Source organism: Pholcus phalangioides, unplaced genomic scaffold (genome assembly GCF_987345545.1).
Source record: "Pholcus phalangioides strain wild (caught in Gottingen) unplaced genomic scaffold, Ppha-v1.0 ptg000010l_1, whole genome shotgun sequence".
NCBI lineage: Eukaryota > Metazoa > Arthropoda > Arachnida > Araneae > Pholcidae > Pholcus > Pholcus phalangioides.
This window is the reverse complement of record NW_028301603.1, coordinates 37,950,081-37,970,020: the sequence shown is the minus strand read 5'-3', so window position 1 is coordinate 37,970,020 and position 19,940 is coordinate 37,950,081. Positions and strand designations below refer to the sequence as shown.

The 19,940-nt window shown below is 35.4% G+C and overlaps 1 protein-coding gene across 4 annotated transcripts in view; it reads right to left on the bottom strand.

The window, feature by feature from the left end:
• LOC149081405 (RUN and FYVE domain-containing protein 2) overlaps window positions 1-19,940 on the bottom strand; it is a 38,026-nt gene that overhangs the window by 3,741 nt on the left and 14,345 nt on the right. Inside the window, exons 1-15 of one of the 4 annotated variants that reach the window (XM_089238224.1) lie at window positions 13,845-14,030; window positions 12,090-12,244; window positions 11,816-11,986; window positions 11,420-11,537; window positions 11,202-11,306; window positions 10,982-11,105; window positions 10,790-10,854; window positions 8,433-8,504; window positions 7,151-7,322; window positions 6,930-7,070; window positions 6,660-6,827; window positions 6,454-6,551; window positions 2,627-2,713; window positions 1,122-1,251; window positions 910-1,004 (exon numbers count right to left, since the gene is read on the bottom strand). In XM_089238224.1, the coding sequence (XP_089094350.1) occupies window positions 910-1,004; window positions 1,122-1,251; window positions 2,627-2,713; window positions 6,454-6,551; window positions 6,660-6,827; window positions 6,930-7,070; window positions 7,151-7,322; window positions 8,433-8,504; window positions 10,790-10,854; window positions 10,982-11,105; window positions 11,202-11,306; window positions 11,420-11,537; window positions 11,816-11,986; window positions 12,090-12,244; window positions 13,845-14,029 (1,886 nt within the window). In that variant the 5' untranslated portion in view covers window position 14,030. Of the gene's footprint in view, window positions 1-909; window positions 1,005-1,121; window positions 1,252-2,626; window positions 2,714-6,453; window positions 6,552-6,659; window positions 6,828-6,929; window positions 7,071-7,150; window positions 7,323-8,432; window positions 8,505-10,789; window positions 10,855-10,981; window positions 11,106-11,201; window positions 11,307-11,419; window positions 11,538-11,815; window positions 11,987-12,089; window positions 12,245-13,844; window positions 14,031-19,940 lie in introns of those variants that run through there. The other 3 variants (XM_089238225.1, XM_089238227.1, XM_089238226.1) reach the window with 3 other exon arrangements.

Below are 19,940 nucleotides of genomic sequence, written 5' to 3'. Positions count from 1 at the left end.
ACATTAAGAGTGTAAATGATGAGAATATGAAAGAAAGACTAGTTTCTTCTGCTGGGAAGTTGGTTTGTTCCAGCACAAGTTTTTTCCAAGTGGAAGAAACTGCTTAACTATGCAAAAAACTGATGCAGTTATTAATTTGCACACATAATTAAATTAGTGAAATTAAATTTACCTAATGTTATATAAAAATATACAGTTTTTCTGTATCTAAAAATAAATTCTAACCAAGGCATGCCTTTTCGGGGCGAACTTTTCTTGCCCCCCTCCCCCCGAAAGGGTTATAAGTATGCAAAATTTATATTTTTGAGGGGAGGGCAGCTTAAGACCCTTGAGCAGCGCTCCGGTTGCTTCAGCCTAGTTACGTAGGCTCTAGTTATGTAGTTCTTTTCAAACTACATCTCAATCTCCGATTGGTTATCCATGCTTTCGTACTTTGTATGAACAGTGGAGAGTGACACGTTTCTTTCTATATGTCGCCATCTGGGGGCTGACGTCATAAGAGCTATTAGCCAAGCTAGGAGGCTGTCCATACGCAGTCCCGTTCAGCATTCATACTTATGCTCTAAAGAAGGAAAATGTCTGTCCTTTGTAGTTCAATGGTTAGAACACTCGCCTGAACAGTGAGAGATTGATGGTTCGATTCCTCACAGAGGAATGTGAATTTTCTTTCCAAACTACATCTCGATCTCCGCTTGGTTATCCAGGCTTTCGTACTTTGCACAAAAAAGTGTTTCTTTGAAAGTAAAAAAGCAACAAAGCAATTTTTTCCGGAGTTAAATATATTCATATGAAAATTTATTCTATTTGGTTATTAATTTGTTCTTTTAATGTTTCAAGGTGCATGTAAAAATTAACATATTTGCATGCTTCACCCCCATCGGAAACATTTTAGGAGTATAAGCTATTTACTCTTTGAGTTGCACTCCCATTTCTTCCAATGTTCTTTCTTGCTCTGAGCAAAACCTTTGTAATTCCAGATGACTCACTCTGAGCGTTTCATATTCCTATAAAAGACATTCAACAACTGATCTAAAATTTTAATTAAAAAAAAGTACAACACATCAAGTTTTTCATTGATCAGATAAAATAATATATATATATAATTTACATTCAATTGTTACCTGATTGGCTTTTCTAAGGGTTTCTATAGTGTTCTTCAAAGTCGACATCCGTTTCTTATATTCTTCAACTGTGGTTTGTAATGATGCTCTCCATTCTTTCTCTATCTTCAGATCAGATTCCAGCGATGCCCTATTCATTGCATTATATGTTATCAAGTAATCATGCGTCATCACCGATAAAAACCATCTAAATGCAGTGAAGTTTCTATTTAATGAACTAATAGGGACTAAGGAATGTCTTCTAAACCATAAATTTCTTAAACTTTTTAAATTTAATTTCAACTTTTTGGATTTTTTTTTCAAATCGAAAATATTTTTGCCCCTTTAAATTGTAAACTCTAAATTTCTCTGGAAGAGATTTCTTTCTTACATCCCTCCAAAAAGTAGGATTGCTTACACCACTTTCATTTAAACAAAGTTATCTCATGTCCAAAAAATAACATTACTTATGATGGACTTAATTATATGTCCACGTGAATTTTGCAACATTCTGACTCCTTTTATATATTCTGAATCACTTTCATGTTCCGATATAATAATTGAATTTCAAAAATTACTTTTTTATATGAACTCATTCTGTTATCTGTTTAGCAGCCATATTAAAGCCATTTGAGATTTGAAACCATAATTGAAATAAGATTAATGAAACACATCTATTCAGGATCCTTATAAAGTAAAATAAAATCATGAAATAAAAAGGACTATAGAATCAAAGTTCATTAAATTAAGGGTTTACTGAACGTGCAATAATGAACGACCACCAAATGCACATCGTAATGAAAGTATTTAAAAAATATACAGTAAAGCCTTAAAAGGAAAGGGACACAAATTTCAAAATTGAATATCTTAAAAATGGTAAATAATAAAAATTAATTGGGTTTTTTTTTGCATGTATGTCAGACATGCATGTGAAGTTTTAGTTATCAGGTTTGATGAAATCATGTAGTTACAGATTTCAACAATAGATGATGCTACAGTCATTTAGTTTTAATTAACTTTCATTGATTGTCAGATGCAGGTTGGTGTATATGCAACACATTCACACACGCATGAGCACTCTTGCATCTTCGGGTATCTCAGCCAGAATGTCGATTTTCCAAAAAATTAGAAAAATGTGCAGAGCTCACTATGCACATATGAATGGTATTAGCGCAGCGCTATCTATCGATGGACATCATTTGAAATAGGATATTCTGATTTTCATCTGAAATAGGAATCTTTAATGGAAGATTGTGATTAAAATTTTAAAGGCTGCTTGACAGGAAACCCAAATTCTGTATCATTAACTGTCTTAAAAATATAATTTGATAATGAATGGCAGTGCAATTATTATTTTTTAATGAAGTTCAGAATGACTGGGGGAGTCCATCAATAAAATAATTGTCAAAAGAAGGACGCAATTCAAAAAGTTTGGGAACCACAGCAGTAGTAATATTAGATAGCAATCATAGTAAGCAATGTTAAACTATAAGCACGCTTAACTAATTAAAACAATCTCAACATACTTCAGTTGATCTTTTTCCACAATTTGCAGCCCATACTTCCGGGTCAATTCCTCATTTGCAGCTTTCAATTTCACAAGATCATAATTCCTGTTGATAAAACATGAAAGAATTACGGTGGTGCAAAATCTAAACTTATATTCAGCAAACTTGATACAGCAGCGAATATTTGTAAGAAATCAACAAAGAAATTTCATAATCGAAAGCTATTGGGAGCAGAAGAGCTAATTAAAAAATCGAATCTGCAGGATTTTGATTACATAAAAATGCCTAAGAGTTTCTCCTGTTTATGGCTGTTTTAATTAATTCAACAGGCTTTCTGTATCTAAGCTGATTTATTTGAGCTTGAAGTCGAAAACCAACATTGAAATTTTCGAAATATAAAGACTAATGGAAATGTGAACGCACAAAGTGAAGCGAGTTCAGTATGAAAACTCAATTAACTGGACATCTGAAACGTTCCATACAATTTGAAATTATTAAAAGACTGAAACCAAAAAGTATGAATACACATCCTGCATGAAAATATGTGATTCATAAACGAAAAAGTTTCAATGATGGATTCCACAAGACTTTCTTTATACAGAATAAAGTATTCTTTTATTTAGAAATTATAGATGCTTGAAAGAACCTTTTGGTAATTTCAGAATTTTCAGTATGCAAACCTGAATACAATGAATTAAGATTGCGCAAAGTCTTGAGATGTTCTCAAAATGGGCAGTATCATTATCATCCTCTTTTAGAGCGTAGGAATGGACTAGGAGATACAAGATCCTGTGAATTGCCTTAGGAATGGGCGAGCTGAGAATACTTTTTTCATTTCTGAAGAAAGGGTTGTGGAGGGGATAGGGTTTGGAAAACACAACTTCAAAGTTTAAACAATGATATCTTGGTGGAAGTTTTTGAAATGTGATGACATTCGCTTCATGAAAAGCGAGTTTTAATACTGCCCACTGATTTTTGGTTGAAATGCTCTAGCCAGAAACTAAATTAGTTTATTCATTTTGTCTTACCAGTCACTTTATGACTTCACCCCTGAAGACAGGCTATTTTGACTTGAACCTACACTGCAGGGAAATTTCAAAATGGCTAGACTAGGCTTTAGATTAACCCAGTTATCATGAGCTTATGCCTCAGCTCAAATTCAAACACAAACCTACACTACTAAACACCACTTTAATAACCAAAATATTGTAAATGCCAGATAATTTAAGATTATGCAGAATTTCAATGCATCAATAGTTCTAACAGGTTTCATTTAAGTAGTTGCCCTGTATAGAGAGGCAAATAAGGCACTGCCTTGAACTGCTCAGATATTTAATAGATAAGAACGAAAATATTCCCTTTGCCAATTTTAAATCAGGTGTAGGAGCTTTCTTTACTCTTCATGATGAAAATCAATGATCAGTACCTTCATGTCTTAACACGAAGTAATTTTAAAAAACTTTATATTTAAAAAAATAGGTTGTTCTAGGGCTACCACTGCTTTCAAGAAAGTGCATCCCATTTTCAGAAGAAAATAAAAAGTTTCGATACTTTTAACCGCATTTCAATGATCTAATAGTTGAAATCCACGTTTAGTGTAATGTCTCTTTGAATTTTAAACGTTTATAAATATATAAATATATATGTTTTTAAAAAATTGATAATGTAGAAGATAGGGGGATATAATTGTCTACTAATCATAAGTAAGCCAAGTAGTTAGCCCACCAACATATAGTTTGACTAATTTGAATCCCATCAGTGACCTTGAAAAACAGCTGTTGGTTTTAATTCCTCGGCCACCTCGTTGGGCATTTTGCTTGTTGTGGCCTTGTATTTGCATTGTATAATTCAATTAGCCATAGTTAGTATGAATATGTTGCAGCTGAATGTTAAAATGATGAAAATACCCAAATGGAACTCAAGATGTTGCGATTTCTCTACAATGTTAAATATTTTCGTAGCATGTTATGAGGTTTTCCCCTCGTTTGTTTGTTTTTTTTGGTTTGTAATGTAAACTTTATTGACTTTTTTTAGGTATGAATATATTCAGTGTGTAAAAGAAAACTATCCCAAAAACTTTATTTGAATAAACTATACCCATGATTATAAAAATCATATTTTCGCTTCCGAAAGCATTTCATGACCATAAATCATGATGTGTTTCTATAGAATACATAAGACAATCTAGAGAAACATTCAAAGCATACAATGTCTTTTTAATAAAACTTTCTGTTACATCATTAGTTTGTAAAAACAAAGTCTTACAAGGTCATTTCTTTTTTTCTTTTTTTTACAAAACATTGCGCATCAAATAATATTTCCTCATGCATGTATTTATATGTATATGTACAGTCTGGATGAAAAATTACACTTCTGGTACAACTACTTGCAAAAAAGCATTGGATATTATATACATTTACAGCTAGGAGGTTTCCCATGAGGTGTGTAGATAGCACTGTAATAAGAAAGGTAGTTCCGAAACGATGCTGTTAGAACAACAGCTACGAATTCATATATATATCACAATTTTCAACGTGTGCTTTCATGAAAGCAAAGAAAGAAAGTCGATTTTCTCAGAAATCACTCAATGTCACATAACAAAGGAAATGTCATTCGTGAAAACAGATCTCAATGCGAACCGGCAGTTATTTCACGAATCATTACCCAACCACCTCTTAAAATATCACCAAAACAGTAATCCAGCACCACAAAAATTCTCGCTAATTATCAAAATTGTCACCACAAAGTGGTTAATGGTGACGCTAAAATATGAATACATATTCGAGTAAACAAAAGAGAAAATATAGGTATTCATTCCAAAGAAGAAACCAATCATAAGGAACAGATAAATAATACAATTGACCACAGATCGATTGGAACAACATATTCCGGAAAACACGACCAGCAACTAAAATAACTTGGCAAATATCAGCAGCTCGACCCTCAAATATCTCGAAATTAGTCCTCAACTAGTCTCAAAAACTTGCTCGTAAGATCCACAACGTAATATAAGCAATAGAACCGTACACCAGCAACATGTAAAATTATTGAAAAAAGAAAATGCATTCAAGAACACTGGAAGCCAAAGGCAGGGAGCAATTTAAAAAACAAAGAAGGGGGCTTAAATTCAGAAAAATGGGGGGGGGGGGGTCGCAGAAATTTATAAGAGGGCTAGGAAATAGAGCAGAAATTCATAAGAAGGACAAGAAAGAAAGAAGAAATTTATAAGGGCAAGAAAGAAAGCTACATTTCAGAAAGAAGCAGTAAGGGCAGGAGCTCAGAAAAAGGAAGGGAAGATAGCAATCTGAAAAGAGGGCAAGAGGAAGAAAAAGGTTGTGGGATGGGGTATAAATCCAAAAAAGCTCATTTATTGGAATGACTTCAACATAGATATGAACTAAATCTCAAGATGGCATGGATTCTCAAATATAAACAAACGCCTTACTGCCCTTGCCCTCTTTCTATAAAAGGAAAAGTAGGAGGAGAGAAATTGCCCCTTTGTTCTCTATTTGCTCCAACGTCCCTACACATAGTGTAATTCCCAATTCATTAGAAAGAAAAAAGAAATATATGAAGAAGAAAACATTGGAGACACCCATGCATGATTAAAAAAAGAGAAAGTGAGATTTTTTTCCGCCATGCATCACAAACAATTCTCGAAGCTTAACTGTAGCCTTATGAATTTTATCAGAAGCAAGGCACAGCACAACACGGAGAACAAGGTTTGCATAAGAAGCTCTATCGTGAAACACAACGGCCCCAGATGTTGTCATAATGGATGGTGCTTCTGCTGCACGTCGTCACCACCTGTAACAGAAGGTTTTGGTTCATTCAAAAGTCCGTACTTATCCTCCAGTCGGTGAACCGAATCTGTCAACTCTGTGATTTTTGATTCTAGCTGAGTTGCGATTTCTGTCTTTGCTTTCAAGGAGTTTTCACATTCCTGTAAAATAAAATAGAAAAATGCACTCAGGTGTGTTGTACATTGTACATCTTCCAGGATGAGATAATATATCCATTGACAAGTAAAGTTTCGTAAAAGCACAATTACCTGAAGTTTGTTGTAAAGCTGGAGATTGATAAGCTTAATGTCTTCAAGTTGCCTCCTCATTGAGACGATCGTATCTTGCTTCTCGTGAATGTCCTTCTCCAGTAGCTTCATGGCCACATCTGCTTCATCCCTCAAGCTTTTCTGCAACTCACATTCAACCTGCCACTCCTGTAGAAATGCAAAATGCAACAAACATAGTCATTATACTCATGTAAAACAAATGCTCTCTGCTATGCTATCCTAATAGATATGAATGATAGCTATATAGACCTTTCGCTTTTGGATTTCATCCTGGAGCTGTTGCTTTATGTCATTGTACATACTGTCTAGCCCTACTTGAGTATTCTGATATGTTTCCCTCTCGGCGCTCATATCAGCCTTGGCTTCCTGAAGAATTAATGGGCGAAAAAACTATTTTATGCATTCCAATTAATTTAGGCACTTAAATTCAAACTCAAGTTGCATCGACGAAGCATGAGTATAAAACTAACTTCGAGCTTTCTCTTGCTTTCCTCCGTCATTTTATTACAGATCCTGTTCAGTTCAGCGTTCTCTTGTTGGAGGATGACTACTTGGTTCTTTGCTATAGCAAGGTCCTCTTTCATCAGGGCATTGGTTGTTTGTAACTGCTCAACTTTCTGTTGCAAATTTGTGACAGTTGCACTAGAGGGAAAATGTATGGCACATTAACTTGATAATTGAACATCTCTGTGAAACATTTGTGGATGATCATAAATAACCCAGGGAAAGGATTTTCTAACTTTTTGCTTGAATTTCAAACTCTTTTGGCATGGCCATTTCTTGGTAGGAAATCAGCTTTTGTCATATATCAGGTCACGATTGGTCTAAATCATAGTTTCCCAAACTTTTCATTCCGCACACATCACCCCCCTTCTTCAGAGATGTTTTTCTCTCATCGCACCCCCCCCCCCACTCAAGTGAACCCATAGGATCCTATGTTAAATCTGTAGATTCTATCATCCCCCACACCGGACCATTGGAACGCCCACTAGAGGGCGATATTGCCCACTTTGGGAAACACTGGTCTAAATGCAAGGCTCACATAAGCTTGCAAAATCAATAAAAGCTTTTGATAATCTGCACAAACCTATACTGGTGATCTATTTCGATCAAAGTAGTGCTAAGAAAAAGGTCATCATGGAATGGGTACCAGAATAGGTTTTCGCAGCCATTGTCTGATGCATAAAATCTCTTCAAGCTACAAGGCCATCGTAGGTTGGAGAGCAAACTCCAACCATTATGGATAATTTGGAAATTCTAGCAACTCTCCCAAGAAACTTTGACAGTTGTTTAGAAAGCTGTGCGTTGCATTGAACAGTTTGAGGTGCAGCCGCACTGGGCCACAAAAGGGGATAAAAATGTTTTCATTACATTTTGACTCCAACTTCTTAACAAAGCAATAGCTTAAAATTCAGTCGAAGATAGAGAACCCTCTAAGGCGAGGGCCTGGGTAGATAATCGGTTTTCCAACCCTGACAGCCCAAAACCTCCAGGTGTCTAAGGAACACACTCAAAATTTTTCTACTGGGCAGCAGATGCTTTTGTCCATATTTATTGCTGAATGGTTTTTTTTATGACCATGAAAGAGTGGTTTTAGTCATTCTCAGGTGGCAATGCAAATCTGGAGGGCACTAGAGTACCCATGGATATCATGGGGATATTGGGAAACCGCTATTCAGAGGGGCTGCAAAATACTTAAGCCCATCCTTGAATATAATTACATGTGTGATAGCTAGTAATCATATATCTTACTTCAAATGCCTGTTCAATTCTTCTATGTAGTTTTTCTGGTCCAATACTGCAGTGAAGCTGTTTGTTTCCACTCTGAGAATGTTTAAGAATAAATTGACATAATTACACAATTTTAAATGTTCGATGATCTACACATTTCAATGAAATGCACATTTGAATGAGAAAAAATCGTGTTAAGCAATTCCAGTTTGAAAATTCATAAATAATGCTGTTATTTCAGTAAATCAGCACTTGGAAATCAAAAACTTTCAGATATCGTCATTCAAAAGACAGCTTTTCAAAAGTATCTCAAGGGACTTTTTGTTGTAAACAAATGATTAGAGTGGTTTCATGGTTTTTTATGCCTTCAGTATCGGAAACATGGCGATTGAGTTTGATGTTATGAGACAAGATTCTCTCAAAGTGTTTCTTTTGATTTTCAGTGTGAGGGTGCAAAGCAGCGAGAAAGCATTTGTTATTTTTCTCCTGTGAGCAGTCTGCTACAGGACAAATATAACTGGACATCATGGGAAATTTATTCATGTTGCAGTTGGAGACTAACAGTGTGGCCTTCATTCACCACAGGATTGTGATCTTGCCTTGATTCTATTGTGATACAGTAAAACCTGTCTTCAACGGAATCGCAAGGGACCAAGATATTTTTCTGTTGATCACAGGTTTTCACTTAACAGAGGTTCAATTGACATAATGTATAAAACGATCTCGTATGTAATTGAAGTACAGTATAATAAAAATAAATCATTTGAAAATAAACATTAATTTAAATGTACATAAAATAATGTACATTATTTACTCTATAATTACTAAATATTTATGTTTTCTCACCAGTGCCATCTTAACGCATGGGCCCAGGGGCCTCAAGAAAAAAGGGGCCTCACAAAAATGAGAACCAACTGAAATTTTCGAGAATTTTCCAAATGGGGTCTCAGAAAAACCAATTGGCCCAAGGGTCCATGATGATCTTAAGATGGCCCAGGTTTTCACAGCATCTGTATGAAACTTCCTCCCACACTGCTCTTCATCTGAAATTACTACATTTACATTATTTTTGATTTTTTCTGAAATTGTCAATGAGGGTGTCAATATCTGTCGTGTCAGGTTCAGTTTGTACATTGTCATCTATGTTTATGTAATCTTCAGGACCGTAACTAGTATTTTTGTTTGGGGGGAAACATGATTTTGCTGTCTCAATCACCGTAAAAAATTCAATGATTTTCCTTCATAAAATTTGCCCCCCTCCTAAATTTTGCTGCCTGAGAAATTGCCCCCTCTAATTCCAGCCCTGCTCAGCACTTGCGATCACAGAAAGCAGCTTGCATACAATTTTTTATAAGTCATTGTATATCATTTGGAAATCTAACCACCACACTGACTTCTCCCATAGAAGAGCCTGCTTTACCAAAAAATTTTGTTACAATTTCACAAAAAGCAACTGCTTCACTACATGTGGCTTTTCAAAAATCACAGCATCAAGTAGGGTAACGGTTTTTACAAATGTAAGGGTGGGTGAAGTAGAACTTGCATTGCAGCAAGCACTCATTGCATTAAAAATTTCAACAGAAGCACTAATATTTTGTATGATCCTTTGGTTAATTGGTAGCGAAACAATTGAAGTGTTTGTGTGAAATTTTTCGTTAAAGGATAAAATTTACCTTTCCGTTTCCGCGTCAGACAGGTTCAGTTTAATACAGGTTTTTTAATGTGTGTTTTGGCTACAGGTTTCCACTTAATACAGGTTCCGTTGAAAAGAGGTTTAACTGTATTATTTAAATGCCAGAAAATGAGAGATTAGTTGCATTGGGAATGATGATCACAACTTGCTGTTATGGCTTCTACATTCAATTCAAACCCATTGTACTGGAATTTTTTTTTGATTAAATGTTACACAATAAATATGCTTACAATAAAATCATGAAATCACTCTGATCATTTATAATAACTCTAAGCTTTTTTACCACAAATTGGTTGAAAATTGAATATGAGAAAAGATGACTTGAATAAACAGTAAAGAAACTATTCTCTTTCAAGACACTCTCAGTTCTTTACGTTTAAGGTCTGAAATACTTGAAAATCTCAGAGAAAAAAGAACCCAAATTCCTCCGCATAATAAGATGGTACAGTGAAACCTCTCTGAAAGGCCACCATTTATAAATATTTCCCGCCTTCCTGAGAGGGCCAATTTTTTATAGTCTAGTCTCCCGTTCACCTCCATTAAAGAGGGAACCACTTCTCTGAAGAACTGTTTTCTTTCCTCTTAGAGGGGTTTCACAATAAATACTCAACTGCATGAATTTATAGCACAAACAATTTAAAAAAAAATTTGTGTTATTTCTAGTGAAAAAATAAAAACAGTTTACCCTTCATTCTCTGTAGCTTCGGAACTGGGCTCTCTGAGATACAGACTGAAATCAATGACTCCTTGCTATGTAATTAAAACGTAACATATTTGTTATATTAATCACAAGAAATAGTTGTAGAAATCACAAATCAAATATCAAAATGACATGCTGCTCAATCATATTATACCATGAATTACATTAAGGTTATACCTCACAGTCGAGATCTTCTTCCTTCACACATAAATTGCAATCAATGACATTCAACCCGACCAGAAGACCTCCAATGATAATAGCCTCTTCACACATCATCAGAGCCTCTTTCTCATAGAAGTCACTGAAATCAAAGGCAATCAACAACACACTAAAATTTTCCAACCAACAAGAAATTTCGCAATTTTTGAGTATTTGAGAATCAAATGCTTCTACTCACATTAGAATTTCATCTCTCTTATCTATCAACTTCCTAAAATAATCCGCTAACCTCTTCTGCATCAAAGCTAGCCTTAACCAAGCTCTTGCACGACCAAGATGCGTTCTGGAAGTGAAATCGGTGAAGGAAACATTATCTGTATTAAGCAAACACTTTGATTTAATGAAACAAATGGTATTGCAATGGAAGCATGAGTCAAAAAGATGTAGTATACATACTTTACGGTGGGCAAATCTCGCACACTAGCTGTAATGTCAGCAGCTTCCGGCATGTACTTTTCCACACATTCCAAGACATTCCAAAGCTCTTTCTTAGGCCCCAGAAGTCCTCTTTTGGCTGAAATATTGTGTCGTTGTTATTCATATGCACTGAATATAAACACTTTAAAATGAAAGTAATATTTTCTCAATAAATTAGATGTATAGCCTCTTGAAGCAATCAATTGCAGATGATGTCCAACATCCTCCGAGACTATGCAAGATCATCTAACAACTTTCTTTTACATGATTCATTTATTCGTTGAGAATACTTTATCCCGAATATTACTGATAATAAATCTGTCCTAAAATAATGAAGTATCTCATACTTGGCAGAATATCTCTCAGAATACATACGTTTAAGTCCATGTCTCATGGCATGTTCGAGCAAGATGAAGAAATGATGCAGAGGAACGTGATCCGAATCTAACATGCGGCCATACTTCAGAGATGACTCTATCAGTTCTTTTACCACGAGTTTCATCACGTTCAGGAGATTCAGTCTTTCTACAGCATATGGATCTTTTTCTGAAACAGAAAAAATAAATACATTTCTTCCCAACTCAATCAATACACCAGAACAACATGAATCATCATCCAAAAGGAGGAATTATCTAGATGGAATTTGAACCATGTAATTGTCTCAGTATTGCAGGAGTTGGCTGCTGCTGCTGCTGCTGAACATCGAATTGTACATCAGTCAGTTCTCTGAGACACAGCCATTCTCCATCGACTGAGACACGGAAGTTACAAAGATAGATTGTGTCTTTGGCCATATCTTTCGATCTGGATTTTTATTGTTATGGAATCTGTCACATCAAACACCATATTTCGATAAATCATCATGATGATTGTACCAAGCTCATAAGGAGAAAGAAATGAAAGGTATTTCTACCTGCAAGGAATATGTTATTTCGGGGTTCCCAGCAATTTCTGTTTGATAAGTTTGTTGAATTTCCCTGACTAAAACCCCCGGAAGAAAAAAATATAATTCAAAATCTTAACCTTCCAAAGTGCTTATGAAATTTGTTTTTTTCCCTTCATACATTTTTTCCCTGACCGTTACCAAATATTTGCACATTTCCCAGACTGTTGAGATTGCTGGGAATCCTGTATATATTAAGTATAATTAATATTAGATTCACAACCAAAAGAAGAAATGCACAGAGTTCTTTCGGAATCACTAAAATTACACAACACAATAAAACATGTTGACAATCATACATTTGTTAAAACTATGCACTGATTCTGAAACTAAACATAAACTCTGTGGAAACAGCAGTTTTTCCCTTCACGACAAACCTATGAAACAAACACTATTGGATGTATTAACTACAAAACATGCAAATATAATGATGAATGATGACAAAAATGATTAATATGCGGTTTCTTTGGATGAAATGTTAATTTATAGGTGCATTATATGGGACTAATGCAAACACGGCAACACACATTTTTGAATTTCGAACATCTCGAATGTTTATATTGCGACAACATCTTAAACCAATGTTTATATTGCGACAACATCTTAAACCAATGTTTATATTGCGACAACATCTTAAATTAATGTTCATATTGTGACAAACAAATATGATTTGTCATTGCATGAAGGCAATACATGCATAAATGGATAAATTATCTTGATAATTCCAGTATTATCCAGGTGCCACATTCCAGTAACAATGTTCCCTTCAGAGCCAGACTTTGGTGTGAAGGGGCCCTGGGCAAAGCCGGAATTGGGGGAGGGGACTTGTGACCAGAATCAAGAATGTTAGGTAAGTCAGTGAATATATCTTGTTTGAGATCCTGACTTTGACATGAAGGGGCCCTAAGGAAAAATAGTAATTGGGGTCCCAGGGACTCGGATCTAGGATGTTTGGTTAGTCAGTGTATATATGTGTAGTGTAAATTTGGGGTCCAACTTAACCATACGGAAATTGGGCCCTCCGACAAGAAAAAAATTAAGTCAGGTCGGGAAATTTTTTTTTTTTTTGCTCTTTTCTGATGCAATATAAACTAAACGGAGGAGGGGGGGGGGGGTTAGGTTGTGCAAATATTTCTATCTTTAGACCATAACAGTCCAAAATCATTGCCACTATGGGGTGGAAAACAGAATTAAGAGCAAAACCCGTGCAGGTTAGGATTACATCAAAAGTAAAAGAAAAGGGTCCAGCCCTAGGCTCCTCGCACATCGGAATCGGTAAAAACCTCACGCGATTTTGTTAGAACTGCGTTTTATCTCTCCCCCTCCCCTCCCCCCATGAAACATACTTAAATAGTTATTATTCGCGTATCCTCGAAGTCGAGAACGTGATCAGTCAGATAACCAATGAATCACAAAAAGACATGTTATTTTGACATTATAACGCATAAAAAAAAAGGATACGGTCGAACTTTACTCTGTAGTAGTAAAGGGACGTCTTCGAGTGTTGCCTTCTCTGTAAGACTCACGGGCGGGTTGGAAAAAAAAAAAGGCCCATAGAGGGAGCTTTCGGTGGAAAATGGTGGAAGAGAGGGGGAGCGAGTATCGATCGGGTTTTGCGACAAATCGTTGGCGCAGACACTTTTCATTTCGTACCGAAAGCACGAAAAAGATCGTTACATTCATTGCAATCATCACCATTTCGACACCGGGGCCTCTTGTTACAGCACATGCTGGCCTGGAATACAGTCAAACTCGGTTATAACGACATCGAAGATTCCATGAAATTTTGTTGTTATAACCGAAAGTGACATTTTGCAAGCCCTTTTGGACGAAAAATATAATCGGAGGCAATCAAATATACTTTGCCTGAAGTTTTTATTTCTTTATGATTAAGGATGACCGATTTGATCCAGAAAAATACGGGAAATGGGGATAAAACTGATATGGAACATTGCCGATTCTCGCACAAACACGTTGCCAAATATATTGACAAAATCACCAAATATTTGTTATGAATAATCCTTGGCGAGAAAAACAATGTTATAGCAAGTCCACTAAAAATGTATTTCACGGCGGAAAAAATGAACTTGGCAAACATGTGCGATGAATATCAATGGTCATACTTACTGTAACAAAATTTCTCGAACATTTCAACCTGTTTTCGTTTTTGTGAGGCCCCCATTCTCTTGAGGCTCCGGTAGGATGCCGAGGTGGGCCCCTGCGCAAGGCCGTCTTAAGAGCATCATGGGCCCCCCCGGGCCAAGTGGTTTTTCTGCAAATTCTAGAAAATTTCAACCGGATCTCATTTTTGCGAGGCCCCCCGGACCGTGCCCGAGTAGGCCCATATGTTAAGACAACACTGTTGGGGAGGGCGAAACTCGGAAAGGGGCCATGCAAGTATTACGTAAGCAGATTTTCAGCCATTTTTGACCCCCTCCCTCCCTTGTCAGCAAAAGTCAGCAAAACACTGACACCTCCCCCCTTGATGCTGACGTAATACTTGAATGACCCCAAAGTGGCCAAGTAAGGAAATGTTTGATACAGAATCAATGAGCAAGTCGAAACGACACACAACATGTAATAAAGCTTTTTTTCAACGTTAGGTAACAAATAAAACAAAAGACGAAAATGCCCTAGAACAGGGGTCTTCAACCTTTCGGACACGGTGGACCAAATTGAAATTTCCCACGAAGCCCGCGGGTCACCAACTCATGTAATTTAGTGGCATCTTGATGGAAAGGGACCGATTGATCTAAACAGGGACTAAAATAATTGCTGTATTTTTTATATATGACTTTTATTTATTCTGAAATTATTTCTTTTAATAATTATAAATTTCGATTAGTGTTCTGAAAAAGTTTTTTTTTCCCCACTAATTCTAAAAAAAAATGTTTTTGATGAATTACTGATAAAATTAATTACTTCTGAGATCAATTTTCATGTGAAATCACTTTAAATGATTTTTGATTATTTATTTCGGTAATTCTGAAATTATTTTCCTTCTCGATTGATCCCACTCCCCTCTTTCTTTTAATTGTGAAATAATTCCTATCAGAAAATACGAGATCATTTGTCTCACTGATTTATGATTTTTTTTCCCTTTAATTCTGAAATTATTTGTTTCGAAAATTATTTATTTCAGTAATCCTGAATTTTCATCAATTCTGGAATTATTTCTGTCATCAATTTGTGCCAGAATTATTTCTTTCATTTCATCTAGAATTATTTCTTTCATTTCATCTAGAATTATTTCTTTCATTTCATCTAGAATTATTTCTTTCATTTCATCTAGAATTATTTCTTTCATTTCATCTAGAATTATTTCTTTCATTTCAATTATTTCTTTCATTTCATCTAGAATTATTTCTTTCATTTCAACTAGAATTATTTCTTTCATTTCATCTAGAATTATTTCTTTCATTTCAATTATTTCTTTCATTTCAATTATTTCTTTCATTTCATCTAGAATTATTTCTTTCATTTCAATTATTTCTTTCATTTCATCTAGAATTATTTATTTTATATATTTCATCTAGAATTATTTATTTTGTATATTTCATCTAGAATTATTTCTTTCATTTCATCTAGAATTATTTCTTTCATTTCATCTAGAATTATTTCTTTCATTTCATCTAGAATTATTTCTTTCATTTCATCTAGAATTATTTCTTTCATTTCATCTAGAATTATTTCTTTCATTTCATCTAGAATTATTTCTTTCATTTCATCTAGAATTATTTCTTTCATTTCATCTAGAATTATTTCTTTCATTTCATCTAGAATTATTTCTTTCATTTCATCTAGAATTATTTCTTTCATTTCATCTAGAATTATTTCTTTCATTTCATCTAGAATTATTTCTTTCATTTCATCTAGAATTATTTCTTTCATTTCATCTAGAATTATTTCTTTCATTTCATCTAGAATTATTTCTTTCATTTCATCTAGAATTATTTCTTTCATTTCATCTAGAATTATTTCTTTCATTTATTCTATAATGACTTCTCTAGAATCATTTCTTCCATTTCACCGAGAATTAGTTACAGCGGTGTAATTCGAATTTTCAACAATTCTACGTCCAGAAATTCAATCTAGAAGTGCTAGCTCTTGAAAGAAAAATGAATCAAGTCACAGCTTTAATAGTTCGCCTCTAAATTCTGTGGCGTTTGGTCAGAACATGATATCTCCAAAAAATGTATTTTTCATCTAGTAGTAGGTCTTGTTAATTATAACTAATTAGAAGTGAGATAAATGCACAGATACGTGCGTACAGCTAAACAACATACTAACGTATGATATTTTCATTAGAATTTGTGTGTATGATTTATTTCTGATTTTTAAACGACAATGAAAATGCAATATCTCAAAAATGTGATTTTGGAGTTATCATGTTCTGACCAAACACCACAGAATTGTGAGTTCAAAAAATTGTTAACATGGGAACTTATGACAACAATTCTATTAAAACCTTTTTCCTCAAAATGAGAATTATTGACTTACACCACTGTAACTTTAACCTGTCCATTTCTTTCACTGATTCTAGAATTATTTCTTTCAAATCATTCTAGAATTAACCTTTTTTTTTTCAATGTTTTCAACGGTTTTTCTAAAAATGATCAGAGGACTTGCCTTTAAAAATACCCTCAGATCTAATCTTAGGAATTTACTGGGAAAATTGTGTGAAACGGAAACAAAAAGCGACGAAAAATTTGTCGTTATATCCGAGGTGGTTACTTTTTATCGACGTTATAAGCAAGGTCCATCATTCTATGGGAATCAGCCCAGAATGCTGATTCAGGGGGGTTCTTAACCTTTCTCAGCAGCGACACAAAATCAACAACAAGATCAGCTTTGCGACCCATAGGACTGTTTTTCGAAATGAGTGAAACCAGTAAAAGTACATTTATAACAAGGTGTAAGCGGATTCGAATGCTCCACATCTAGTAAGCCCTTGCGAATCAAGTTTGGGTCGTGACTCGTAGATGAAGAATCCCAGCCGACCAAAAATTCAAAATATCGAAAATACCTTTTATATGCTGTTACAATCAATTTCTGTTAATTTAAATGCTTTTGAAGGTTGACAACTCCAAATTTCTCTAAGAAATTCTTTGTGCCAAGGGGCCTGTTTCACTAGTTTGAGCCCTGGGCAAACATGACTTTAATGGAGCCCCTTTTATACAGCGTTCTTCGAGTCGAAAGCGTACACGGGGGTAGAGGCATGGAAAGAGATCCCCCAAGACTATCAAAAATTAAAAATTTAGTATTCACTAATATTTTTGTAAAAAAATCAAAATATTGAAAGGAAATACAAATTTTGGGGCTCTTAAAACTTGCGGAGCCCTGGGCACGTGTCCCGTTTGCCCATGAGAGAAACAGACATTGCTTGCGTCTCCTCAGAAGTAGGTCCTACGTTTGTTCCCCCCCCCCCTCCACCATCCCACAAAATTTTCATTAAGACAACAAACGTTTTCTTTCATCTCGTACCCTCCTCTAACATTAAGATACCTTAATAAATAGTGCTAATTGGCAGCATGTGTATCACGGGCCTAACTAACTTGCTTTCTCATTCGATGATGATCTGATAGAAGAATCATGGAAAAAGCCGATTATAATGCAGATAAATCAAAAAATTTTCTACGCTTCTGCACGTGTTCTACGAATTTTCTACATATAGAGGAAAAAAAACTGATATTCGCTCATAACGGAAATTTTTCCAGCAATTGTGAGCTATCATTATAACGGACTTAAACCGATATCCCATAACGTAAGATATCTCAATAAACGAGAGAGAAAGTGGAAGGAAACATATTTCTGGATTCTGTGCATCCATGTTGCATGTAGAAAATATACAGGGTGATTCAAAACTCAACGTACAAACTTTTAGGGGAAGTAGAAAACACAAAAACAAAACAGAATCACATCGGAATGTATGACTGGAAACCCCAACCTGATCAGCTGGAGGATAAAAGATGATGCGGAAATGACGAGCCAATAATGGGTGGAAAAACTCTTTACTTAGCGATACTTTACACGAGGACAGTACGTGTACACGATAAGTTTCACAACAAGTGCTCAAGCGCACGCGCGCGCACACACACCCACACGCACACAAATGTGATTCTGTTCTAGTTTTTGTTTTGGTATTTTATACCTCCTTAAAAGTTGTACGTTGAGTTTTGAATCACCCTGCATAATATTGAGTGAAATGACGTATAGTAATGGAAGTCAGGATACTAATTTCAGTGACCACAAGTTTCTTTTATTTAGTGATTAAAGCCAGAGTTGAGTCAGAATCTACCCGGTTTTCCAATGCATTATAGTTCTAATGAAATGCTTTCAAACCTGCCAAACCAGTGATTCTTAAATTACTGTTACCCGCGGCTCCCTTTCCCAATTCATAGTTCATCTGCAGCTTTCCAGAATAATTGAGTAGATATTTCACCTTCAAACCAAAAATAAGCACGCGAATCAATATCTCCGCTGCGGCGCACACTTTGAGAAACTGCGCGAAACCATGTGTTTCGTTTCAAGATATTGTTTGCTTTGCTGCACTGTTGAGATGGAACATACAGTACTTTTGATTTTTTATTCTAACAAGTCGATGCAACGAATTCCATTGTTGTGTGTTCGACAAATAAACGTTGAACATGAGATTTCATTCAGAGACGATTTGGCCACAGTACAGTGCGATATTCGTAACAGGAGCGGAGCTTATTCATTCAGCGAGCAGACAGAAGAGAACAAGGTGAGTAGTTTCACTTTATCGTTTGAGGGGTTTTTTTTTGTAAAAGCTAACGAATATTGTAAACTATAAATATCGAAGAGCGATTACGGAGCCTGAGTCAAATACCGCAATTTCTCTCCTAAAATACCCGAACTTTTGTGTGTGATGGTAAAAACAAAATATATCATGATTATAAACATAATCCGGGGTACCAAAGGCCACGACCATAATCTAAACCAGGGGTTGGCAAATCGAAAGTATATTTAGGCAGCAGCCACATTTCTTAGGAACCAGGCATGGTTTCTTTGGTCAAGAAAAACAGTCTTAATTTTAAAGATTTTAATGTCTATTAACAAACATCGTGGACGGATAATTGGATGCTCGGATAGCTTTCGTTCTCTCTTATGGTGTCCATGTGGAACGTGGGTCTTCGATGGGAGTGGCAGCTAGTCTCGGTGCATGGTGTCATCCGAACGCGCCGTTTTACGACAAAGGTCTTTTGGTCTCTGTCGGTGTAATCCTTGTAATTGGTCACCGAGCCACCAGCCTGTTTTTGTTCGGCGATTGCGTACCATAGACGTTAACGCTTGTACACTTCCTCCGAGGTACCGAGGCTCCCCGGTGAAAGTTGTGCATAACATAGGGTCGAGTGTCTGCCACCCGAAGACATCAGATATTTTGAACATGTTGTTGCTATTTTGAAATAATAGGAGTAGTTAAGCAACGCAGCTGAATTTCTAATATTCTCAAAAATGTCAAACGAAATAAATAATTTATTTTAATTTTTAGCCCCATAATATATGAAAAAACATCGTAGACGGATATTTGGATAA